Below are 11,786 nucleotides of genomic sequence, written 5' to 3'. Positions count from 1 at the left end.
CAATGCCAAAGAATGTTCAAACTACATTTCACATGCTAGCAAAGTAATGCTCAAAATTCTCCAAGATAGGCTTCAAGAGTATGTGAACTGAGAATTTCCAGAGGTTCAAGCTGGATTTAGAAAAGGCAGAGGAGGCATCGATCAAATTGCTGACATCTGCTGGATCATAGAAAAAGCAAGAGAATTTGGAAAAACATCTACTTCTGCTTCCCTGACTACACTAAAGCCTTTGACTGTGTGGATCACAACAAACTGGGAAATTTCTTAAAGAGATGGGAATACCAGAGCACATTACTTGCCTCCTGAAAAACCTGTATGCAGGTTAAGAAGCAATAGTTAGAACTAGACATGGAACAACGGACTGGTACAAATTGGGAAAGGAGTACCTCAAGGCTGTATATCGTCACCCTGCTTATTTAACTTTTATGTAGAGCTCAGTTCAGTTCAGTTCAGCCACTCAGTCGTGTCCGACTCTTTGCGACACCATGGAGTGCAGCATGCCAGGCTTCCCTGTCCATCACCAACTCCCGGAGCTTACTCAGACTCATGTCCATAGAGTTGGTTGATGCCATCCAACCATCTCATCCTCTGTCGCCCCCTTCTACTCCCGCCTTCAATCTTTCCCAGCTTCAGGGTCTTTTCCAATGAGTCAATTCTTTGCATCTGGTGGCCAAAGTATTGCAGTTTCAGCTTCAACATCAGTCCTTCCAATGAATATTCAGGACTGATTTCCTTTAGGATGGACTGGTTAGATCTCCTTGCTGTCCAAGGGAGAGTCTTCTCCAACACCACAGTTCCAAAGCATCAATTCTTTGGCGCTCAGCTTTCTTTACAGTCCAACTCTCACATCCATACATGACTACTGGAAAAACCAAAGCTTTGACCAGATGGAACTTTGTTGGCAAAGTAATGTCTCTGCTTTTTAATATGCTGTCTAGGTTTGTTATAGCTTTTCTCCCAAGGACCAACCGTCGTTTAATTTCATGGCTGCAGTCACCATCTGCAGTGATTTTGGAGCCCAAAAAAATAAAGTCTGTTACAGTTTCCACCATTTCCCCATCTGTTTTCCAGGAAGTGATGGGACCAGATGCCATAATCTTAGTTTTCTGAATGTTGAGTTTTAAGCCGATTTTTCCGCTCTCTTCTTTCACTTTCATCAAGAGGCTCTTTAGTTCTTCGCTTTCTGTCGTTAAGTATGAAGTACCTCATGCAGAGTACATCATGTGACATGCTGGGCTGGATGAAGCACTGGGTAAAGTGCTAAAAGACAAAGAAAGGGAGAAGCCTACAAAAAGGGAACAAAGGAAATATCCATGGACTGGAGTGAGAACCTCAGGTGAAACAAACATGCTCCCTTCCTGGCTAGCCCTAATTTGCATAGGGGAAGCTAGGTGGTGGGGTTGGGGAGGTGGGGAAGACAAAAATGTATTAAAAAAGGTAGCCAAGATGGGTTGAGGCCTCTCTTTTGGGGTCGGCCCACCCTCATACCTCCACAGGGTACTATCCTTTGTTTGCCAAATAAAACTCTGAGCTGTAACTGTGCTGTAACATTGGTCTCCTGTTTCAAATCTTTGTTTCAGTAAGACAGAACCAAGGAAATTACACTCTCCCGACACAAGATTGCTGGTAGAAATATCAATAACCTCAGATATGCAGATGATACCATCCTTATGGCAGAAAGCATAAGTTCTTTCTTGATGAAACTGAAAGAGGAGACTGAAAAAGCTGGCTTAAAACTCAACATTCAAAAAATGAAGATCATGGCATCTGGTCCCATCACTTCATGGCAAATAGATGGGGATACAAAGTGACAGACTTTATATTGGGGGGCTCCAAAATCACTGCAGATGGTAGCTGCAGCCATGAAATTAAAAGATGCTTGATCCTTGGGAGAAAAGCTATGACCAATCTGGACAGCATATTAAAAAGCAGAGACATTAGTTTGCTGACAAAGGGCCGTACAGTCAAAGGTCTGATTTTTCCAGTAGTCATGTATAGATGTGACAGCTGGACCATAAAGAAGGGCGAGCGCTTAGGACTTGATCCTTTTGAACCGTGGTGTTGGAAAAGACCATTGAGAGTCCCTTGGACCACAAGGAGATCCAACCAGTCAATTCATTGGAAGGAGTGATGCTGAAACTAAACTCCAGTACTTTGCCCACCTGATGGGAAGAGTCGACTCACTGGAAAGACCCTGATGCTGGTAAAGAATGAAGGCAGGAGAAGGGGATGACAGAAGAAGAGATGGTTGGATGGCATCACCCGACTCAACGAACATGAGTTTGAGTAAAGTCCTGGAGCTGGTGATGGACAGGGAGGCCTGGCGTGCTGCAGTCCATGGGGTCGCGGAGTTGACAGGACTGAGCTACTGAACAACCACCACCACCACCAGGTTAGGACTCAGCACGCTCACTCTACAGGGTGGATCCTTGGTGGGGAAACCAAAATCCCAGCAGCAGCAAAATGTGGCAAAAAAATTTAAAAAAGCATCCAGTTCAAGGTTACCCACCTGGCTAGCTATTGAGTCAGAAATTAGCGCTTAGCCTGCCCCAGGGTTCTTACTCAAATGTAAAGTCCTCAAAATTCTTACTCAGGCAGCATCCTGTACAGTTTGCAAAACACTCTGATAAGGTTCCTCTTTATATCCAGAGGCAGAGATGGAATAATGGGAAGGTTTAAAAAGGAATAAAGAGGAATGTTCCTAAAGAAGGGCAAAATCAGCATATGGAGATAACAACAGTGAGGAGGGTTGGCCACCTGCGAGGAAGACCTTCCATGGCAGAGAAACCCCGCCCCCCGTCGCCCAGGGCCCCGCGTGCACTCCAGCACAGTCCAAGGCACAGGAAACCCATTCCTCCCAAGACTACGAATCCCAGCATGCCTCGCACCCAAGGGAGCGGCAGCACGCAATGTATGCCGGGACACGTAGTCCAGTTCTCGCTGAGAAGCAGGCCAGAACGTGCCATGACGTCAGGAGGGCTCGGGAAAAGGGAGTCAGAAACCGGTCCAAGATCAAGTTTTTAAATCTTCCAGAGAGCTGACCCTGGTTTTCTTTGGTGACCCAAGTTTCAGGTCCCACCCCATAATCCACCGGACCTGTGGTGTGCCTTGAGTGGCCTCTCGCCTAACTCCCTCACGGTTAAAGGCGAAGTACCAGAGGGGCAAGAACAGGCAGCCTTCAAGCCTCCAGGCGCCGGCTTGTGAGACTAGTGGTGTGCAGGACGTTGTCCTGGAGAGGGGCTGAGACGTCGCTTCCCCCGTGGCGCCGGTGAGGACGTGGCCAGAGAGAGCCTCGAATAGCGGCTTCCCCTTCCTCCGCCCGTCAGGCGAGAAAGAGAAGGGTGACAGAGGGGCGAGAGAGGGGCGCGGGCGGCGCAAAGGCTTCTGGGAGCGCGCGCATGCGCACGCCGCGGCGGGGAGTACACCCTCAACGTCTGCGGACGCTGGGGGTGTCGGGTGTCGGCGGCGGCGGCGGCGCTTTGCGGCTGGTCGTGCGGGTCGGGCGCGGGCGGGCAGGCTCGGCGGCTCAGGCGCGCACAGGTGATTGACTGGCCAGCTGGCTGAGGCACCGCCTGGTCCTCATTGCTGGCAGGTGGCGGGACCCATTTGGGCGGCGGTGGAGGCGACGGCGGCGGCAGCGGTGGCCGGGCTCAGGAGGCACTCCCCGGGCCAAGGCCATGGCACCGCGGCTGCAGCTGGAGAAGGCGGCCTGGCGCTGGGCGGAGACGGTGCGGCCCGAGGAGGTGTCGCAGGAGCACATCGAGACCGCCTACCGCATCTGGCTGGAGCCCTGCATCCGCGGCGTGTGCAGGTGAGGCCCGCGCAAAGGCCCTCGCGCCCCTCCTCGCGCCGGACCTTGGAAAACCAGACTGTGGGGCAGTGGTGGGGGCGGGGGTGGGGGCTCCGGTTGGGGTGGGGAAGGAAGACGGCGGCCCATTGCGTGCCTCTCTCAGGCTTGGAGAGAACGCGGTGGAGGGCTTCCTCCTCTCCGCCTTCTGGGCGACCCGGGAAAGGCACAGCCTTGCAGGGCTGTGCACGGAGGTGATGATGCTGGAAGCCCTTCAGAAAAGGTTCTGAGTTCTTACCTCGAAGATGGCGGTGGGGATGGTTGAAAGCAGGAACTGAAGAGCTTCGCAGACGTTGGTGGTCGTTCCATCCTGGCCGCGGCCCCGCGTTTGGTTTTAGAAAACTGGGAACTTGGTAGTGCATTTCATCATTGTTATTAGTGTCGGCGCTGAAGGCTGGGTCATATTTTTGGGGTAGGGCGGCTTTAGGAAAACATATATAGTTAGTCTGCGTCATCGGTACCCTTCATCACCAGTTGACATCCCCTCTCTCACTAATTTAGTATTTTTTTTTTTTTAAGCTCTCCGCCCGCCCCCCGGGGGGGAGGGGTCGTCTCTGACCCAGTACCGTTTTGCCAAGTACACAGTGTGAGCTGTGTTGGTGTTCTCCTTCACTTCTGCTTAGCCTTCGAACCTTTTTTTTGCCTTTCCTTTTAGATCGAATTCTTAGCTGTTTTTTCCACGATTTAACGCGGGAACTATAGTTTGTGTTCCGGAGTGTTGTCGAATTGACTTAGCCAAGATGGGCATGCTCAGTAGCCTTTTAGCAAGTATTCAGTAAAGACTTTCTGGAGTTGTTACATTTCGAGGCAGGACCCCGGAGGAATGGAAGTCAAGGTCTCAGATCTGAAGCTTTAAAGACTAGTGTGGGAAGTGAAACGAGTTAGGGAGCTTCCATAAGGCAAACGAATAATTCCAAGTTCTGGGCGTCTGGCTCACGAGGAGGGCGACAGGCAGTACTGGAATGACATAGCCTGTATAATAGATACGTTTCAGTCAGTTTCTCCACCTAGTTTCCAGGGTAACCAAAAAATAGAAATTCTTTCACTAAAATAGTTCTGATTTTAGTAGAAAGAAAGGAGTAGAAATTGGCTGAGATGACTATAAGGGGAATGTCACAGAGGTGAGTTTTAAGCTGCAACAGTAGCAAGGTTTATATCCAAGCGGTTTTTTTCTTAAATAACGTCACTCATTTAAAGTGTACAATCCAGTGGTTTTTTTGTTTGTATATTCACAAAGTTGTTCCGAGGGCAACTCAATCTGACCTCCCCTCCCCCCCAGAAAAAAGCCCTGTATCTATTAGTTTGGCGCTTGTAAAACATCTCCCCCACCGCAAGTATGCAAGTAATCACTGATCTACTTTCTGCCTCTAAATTGGCCTTTTCCAAACTTTTCATGTAAATGGAATCATACAGTGTGTTAACTTTAGTGACTTCTTTGACAGCATGATGTTTTCAAGAATCCATCCATGTGGTAGCATATGTCGGTTTTTAATTTCATTTCAAAAAATTGTAAAAGTTATGTAAAATGCACAATGAAATTTACCGTTTTTAAAGTATACAATTCCACTGCATTAAGTTTCCTTACAGTATTGTACAAACATCACCATGGTCTCCTTCCAGACTTCTTCTATCACTCTAAAAGGAAACTCCATATCCATTAGTAGTCACATCCCATTTTCCCTTCCTCCATCCCCTGGCAAGCACTCATCTTTTTGTCTCTATAGATTTCTTTATTCTGGATATTTTATTTTTTTATTTTTTCATTTGTTTTTATTAGTTGGAGGCTAATTACTTTACAGTATTGTAGTGGTTTTTGCCGTACAGAATCAGCCATGGATTTACATGTGTTCCCCATCCTGATCCCCCCTCCCACCTCCCTCCCCATGGATATTTTATAGTAAGTGGAATCATAAAATGCGTGGCCTTTTTTTGCCTGGCGTTCACTTAGCATAATGTTTTCAAAGGTCATCCATGTTATAACACGTGTCAGTACTTTATTCCTTTTTGTGGTTGAATAGTATTCCACTGTTGGATATAACGCATTTTGTCTATTCATCAGTTGATGGATTTGAAAGAGTTTCCCACAACTTCATTGAGGGATAATTGACAGATACAGTTGTACATATTTAAAGTGTACAACATGAGGGACTTTCCTGGTGGTCCAGTGGCTAAGATTCCATGCTTCCGATGCAGGGAGTCCAGGTTTGATTCCTGGTGGGGAACTAGATCCCACATGCCCTGACTAAAGATCCCATGTGCCTCAACTAAGACAAGGAGCATCCAAATCAATATTTAAAAAACAAAGTGTACAACGTGATAATTTGATAGATATTATGGAGTGATTACCAGAATCAAGGCAACTGACACCTCACAGTATAGTTAAATTGATGGGTATTTTGGTTGTTTCCACTTTTTGGCTGTTGTGAATAACTTTGGTATGAATATTTGTGTACAAGTTTTTGCTGGAACACCTATTTTTTGTTTCTTTGAGTATTTACCTAGGAGTGGAATTGCTGGGTCATTTAATAACTATGTTTAACATTTTGAGGAACTAATTGTTTTCCAAAGCGGCTGCAGTAGTTTGCATATAATGTACAACAGTTTCAATTTCTTCGCATCCTCACATTTGTTTCTTTTTTTCTTATAGCCATCCTAGTGGATGTGAATTGGTATCTCATTAATGGTTTTAATTTGCATTTTCCTGATGACTAATAAGGTTGAACATCTTTTCCTGTGCTTATCGACCATTTGTAGATCTTTGGAGAGTTCTTTTCACATCCCTTGCCCAGTTTTAAAATTAGATTGTCTTTACTTTTGAGTTAGAGTTCTTCATATATTTTCAATATAAGTCCCATGTATTTGCAAATATTTTCTCATTCTGTAGGTTCTCTATTTCCCTTTGTAATTAGTACCCTTTGCAACAAAAAAGCTTTTGCTTTAATGAACCATTAATTCTGGGGCTCCCTGGTGGCTCAGTGCTAAAGAATCGGCCTGCCAGGGAGGAGGTGGGTTCAGTCCTTGGGCCGGGAAGGTCCACTGGAGAAGGAAGTGGCAACCCACTCCAGTATTCTTGCCTGGAGAATTGCATGGACAGAGGAGCCTGGTGGGCTACAGTCCATGGGGTCACAAACAGTCAGACACGACTTAGCTCCTAAACGACAATAGCAACACAGTAGTTTTATTTATCTTTTGTTTTGGTCACTAGTACTTTTGAAACCAGCCTGATCTGAAGTCCAAGCAGTTTTTATTTAAAAATCAGAAAGATTTCTCTTACCCTTTTGTTTAAGCATTTCTTCTGACTCTTAAGATGAGATTAAATAATTAATTGTAAGATATTATCAGTATCTTTTAAATACTTTACAGAAAAATTTTTAATGAGATGCCAGAGCTGAAGAAGTGTGTAGCCACAGGCAAAGACAAGATGACTCAGAACTATTTACTTTCTGAAACTACTTAGTACAATCACAGCATGAAAGCAATCTATACTAAATCTTATGTACAAAGAATTCTGCAAATCTTTTTAAAACCAGTGAGGATTGTAGTCAGGTAAGTCCCTTTCCCGTGGTTTCCCCTGTGGCTCAGACAGTGAATCTGCCTGCAGTGCAGGAAACCTGGGTCCGATCCCTGGGTCATGAAGATCCCTTGGAGTAGGAAATGGCAACCCACTCCAGTATTCTTGCCTGGAGAATTGCATGGACAGAGGAGCCTGGCGGGCTACAGGGGTCTCAGAGTCAGAGAGGACTGAGTGACTTAACGCTTTCACTTTCAGGTTCCGTGCAGTAAAATTGTTTGGTAAGGGATATGCAGTTTTCATTTTGACCCATTTTGCTAGATTTCCCATTAGAGTGTTGGTTTCACTTTACATTTCTACTACCAGTGTGTAAGAATGTGTTGTTTCCATAATCAACACAATATGTTAGTCATACTTTTTCATCTGATAGGTGGAATATGGTGTCATGTTAATTCCTTTTGGTGACAGTTGAGATCTTGATTTGAATTTTTAAAATTGGAACTTACACTTCATAGTTGTATATAGGAGTGTAACGTCTGTTTTGTTTTCATCAGAGAAACCAAAACATTTCAGAGATGTAATGCATTCAAGAAAGTCAGTGTTACGCCCCTTATTTGTCTGTGCTTCATGGCTAGTGGGATCTTAGTTCCCACGTCCGGGAGGGATGGAACCTGGGTCCCTGCACTGAAAGCCCTGAGTCCAAACCACTAACGGCCAGGGATTCCTTGTTAGGCCAGTTTACAGACACTGAAGTGACTTCCCCTGGCTCCAGGCTAAACCCCTCATGAGGACTGTTGGATCCAATGCTCAGGCTTCTACTGAGCCTTTCCTCTTTGATGTCCCAGTGATACCCTTTCTCTGTTGGTGCACTTCCTCTCTCACTTTACCACGTTTGCCTTGCTAACCTGTCCCTTATCCTCAGAAGAGGTCAGGGCAAATTTAATTATGGCAAATTTAAACATACACTGAAGTAGGATTTCCCTGGTGTTACAGTGGTTAAGACTCCATTTTTGCTCTGTAGAGGGCGTGGATTCAATCCCTGGTCAGAGAACTAAGATCCCTATGCCATGTGATGTGGGGAAAAAAAGAGAGAGAGAGATGATATAATGACATCCCACAATCCCATACAGTTTTATCAGTTACTGACCCAAGATGATCAGTTGTTTTGTTGCTAAAAGCTCAGCTCTCTGTAAACCAGTGCCAAATTGAATTTCGGAGGCAGTTTTGGGTGAAGTAGGAAAGAATCGCTTTATTATTTTGCCAGGCAAAGGGGGCCACAGCAGGCTAATGCCGTCAGAACCTCGTGTCCCAACTTGGGAAGATCAGGCCAGTTCAGTCGCTCAGTCGCATCCGACTCTTTGTGACCTCATGAACTGCAGCGCACCAGGCTTCCCTGTCCATCACCAGCTCCCAGAGCTTGCTCAAACTCAGGTCCATCGAGTCAGTGATGCTGGATCTTAGTTGTGGCTCTAGGGATCTTAAAGCATTGTGTCTTAAGGATCTCGTCCTCTGTCGTCCCCTTCTCCTTCTGCCTTCAGTCCCTTCCAGAATCAGGGTCTTTTTCCAGTGAGTCAGCTCTTCACATCAGGTGGCCAAAGGATTGGAGTTTCAGCTTCAGCATCAGTCCTTCCAGTGAATATTCAGGACTGATCTCCTTTAGGATGGACTGGTTGGATCTCCTTGCAGTCCAAGGGACTCTCAAGAGTCTTCTCCAACACCACAGGTCAAAAGCATCAATTCTTTGGTGCTCAACTTTCTTTATAGTCTGACTCTCACATAATTAAACTCATACAGTCAAGTCTTTATAGTCCAATTCTTGGGGAAGATAGTGAGAAGTTTTATAGTAATTATTCAAAAAGGGTGTGCTCACCTTGTGGACAGTCTTCTGAGGGGTTATTGGTAAGGTAAGGAGGAGTCACTCTTTAGGTCCATATGATCTGGGGTCTGCATGCTTGTGGGCAGCATGCATATCTGCTTAGTTGTGTCTGACTCTGTGGCCCCATGGACTGTAGCCCACCAGTCTCCTCTGTCCATGGAATTTTCCAGGCAAGAATACTGGAGTGGGTTGCCATTTCCTACTCCAAGGGGATCTTCCCCACCCAAGGATGGAATCCTCTCATCTTTTTCTCTCCAGTGTTGGCAGGTGAATTGTTTACCACTGCTCCACCTGGGAAGCCTTGTGGGCAGTATATCAAAGTTATTTGGTAGCTTCTCCCCCCTGGAGGGGCTTTGGGGCTCTGCAAGATAACTTGAAGGTATTGTTGTGTGTATCCATTGATACATAGGACCTTGCCCCAAGGCTGCTCTTGAAGGACCTTGCCCCAAGGCTGCTCTTGACTATTTCTCTCACAGCCCCGCCCATCCCAAATTAGTAAGTGTTAGTCACTCAGTGCCCGACTCTTTGCATCCCATGGACTGCAGATTTCACAGGCAAGGATACTGGAGTGGGTTGCCATTCCCTAATTAACGACTGCTCCAATCTGCCCTTCACAACTCAGGGAAGGTCAAGGAGACGGAAGGAAGGCTGTTTCCTGGAGTCAAAGAAATGGGGGGCGCAGAAAGACCTTGTCCCCAGGAGCCCAACAGGGCCCTGCACTGTGTCAGTTATATTCTCATTGCATGATGTACTTTCACTGCCTAACCCAACTTTAAAAATTTCCAATGTAATGCATGTTCCTTGTTTAGTAAGGATTTTGTGTTCTGTGAAACCTGTGTCTTTGTGGGGTTTTGTTCATTACGTGTCTTTCTGCTGTTCTGCACTAACACTTGCAGGATTGCTTAGAATAACCAAGGTTTGAATGAAAGTGAGAAACCTCTCCTTAATCTCAGGCTCAGCTGTTGTTTGAATTTTTAAATTTTCTTTCTGTGTATCTGTTAAATTCAACAAATATTATATGCCATGCAGAGTAGTCATTCTTTATTCAAAAAATTTTTTTTTTTCCTGGCATCTGCTGTGGTCAAGGGTGGCTCTGAAATAAAGCCAACAGAGGTTAAAATTCCTTCATTTGCCATTTATTTTAGAGATAAGAAAGCTATAAACAACATAATTGTTACTTTCAAAAAAAAACGAGACAGGTGTCACATAATATACTTTTGCAAGTTTTTATTTGATGGGTTGTCTTTTTCTGTATTTATTGGTCCGTATAGATCTGCCTTATTGTCTTTAATAGCGGTGTGCTATTTCACTGTGTAGAGAGAGATGTGTTATAATTTAGCCAGTTCTCTTGTTTTCTATAAGTTTTAACTGACACATTTATCTTTGGCTGTGCTGGATCTCTCTTGCTGTAAGGGTTTTCTCTAGTTGCCACTGCAGGTCTCCAGAACCTCTTCTAAAGCTTTTAATTTCCTCATCCTCCAATTGAAGATGGACCTCAGCAATGTCCTTTTAGAGTCCTGGATCGGTTTTGTTTTTTTTTTTTTTCCAGTTATGACTAGCACTACAACTAGAAAGTTTTAAGTTTTTATTAATTTATCTTTGCTGTACTGGGTCTTTGTTGCTATATGGGCTTTTCTGTAGTTGGTGGTTAGCGGGGGCTCCTCTTTTTGCAGTGTGGGACTTCTCCTTGCTGTGGCTTCTTGTGGAACTCTAGGGCTTGCAGGCTTAAGTACTTCTGGCTTGTGGCACATGGGTTGAGTTGCCCCATGGCATGTGGGATCTTCCTGGGCCAGGGGTCGAGCCCCTGCCCTCTGCATTAGCAGATGGATTCTTAGCCACTGGACCACCAGGCAAGTCCTCCCAGTTAAAAAAAAGGTGCCTCAGATCTTAGCTGTGGCTCTCAGGATTGTAAAGCATTGTGTTTTGAGGACCTTATCGTGGTAGCGGATGGACTCTGCGGTTGTGGCTTTGGATCTCCAGAGTGCTTGACTCGGTAGTTGTGGCGTGTAGCTTAGTTGCTCTGCTGCACATGGGATCTTACTTCCCTAACTGGGATCAAACCCGTGTCTTCTGCACTGCAAGGCATACTCTTAACTACCAGATGACACAGTTTGTTTTTTTTTTTTTAACTTTGTGGGTTTTTTTCCCTTTTGATTCAGAATGAGGCACGGATCCATCTTTATTTTTGCTTTTTACCAAATGGGCACTCAATTTTCTTAAACCATTTACTGAATAATCTAGTCTTCACCACCACTAGTTGAGAGGCCATCTTTATTTATTTACTTAGTGGTCCTGCCACAGGGCATCTGGCTTGATTCCCCAGCCAGAGGTAGAACTCATGCCCCTTCAGTGGAAGCACTGAGTCTTACCCAGTGGACCACCAGAGGACCCAAGAGGTCACTTTTATTATATGACAAATTACTCTACGTATTTGGGTTTATTTCCTGGCCCTGTTCCCTTCCACTGATTCTACTGAATATCCCTGGACTAGGATAACAGTTCCAGTTACTTGCCAGTATTTTTTAAATATCAGATAAGGCAGGATCCTTCTT

At 45.4% G+C, this 11,786-nt stretch overlaps 1 protein-coding gene across 4 annotated transcripts in view; it reads left to right on the top strand.

Annotated features, from left to right (window-relative positions):
• Positions 1-3,427: 3,427 nt before the first annotated feature.
• The window catches only part of USP48 (ubiquitin specific peptidase 48), a 74,044-nt gene continuing 65,685 nt past the window's right edge, over positions 3,428-11,786 (top strand). For 2 of the 4 annotated variants that reach the window (XM_043909127.1, XM_043909128.1), the window contains exon 1: positions 3,428-3,811. In XM_043909127.1, the coding sequence (XP_043765062.1) occupies positions 3,678-3,811 (134 nt within the window). In that variant the 5' untranslated portion in view covers positions 3,428-3,677. The remainder of the gene's footprint in view (positions 3,812-11,786) is intronic. The other 2 variants (XM_043909129.1, XM_043909126.1) reach the window with 1 other exon arrangement.

The sequence above is a fragment of the Cervus elaphus genome, chromosome 8, assembly GCF_910594005.1.
Source record: "Cervus elaphus chromosome 8, mCerEla1.1, whole genome shotgun sequence".
Lineage (NCBI taxonomy): Eukaryota > Metazoa > Chordata > Mammalia > Artiodactyla > Cervidae > Cervus > Cervus elaphus.
This window is presented reverse-complemented; position numbering and strand designations above follow the sequence as displayed.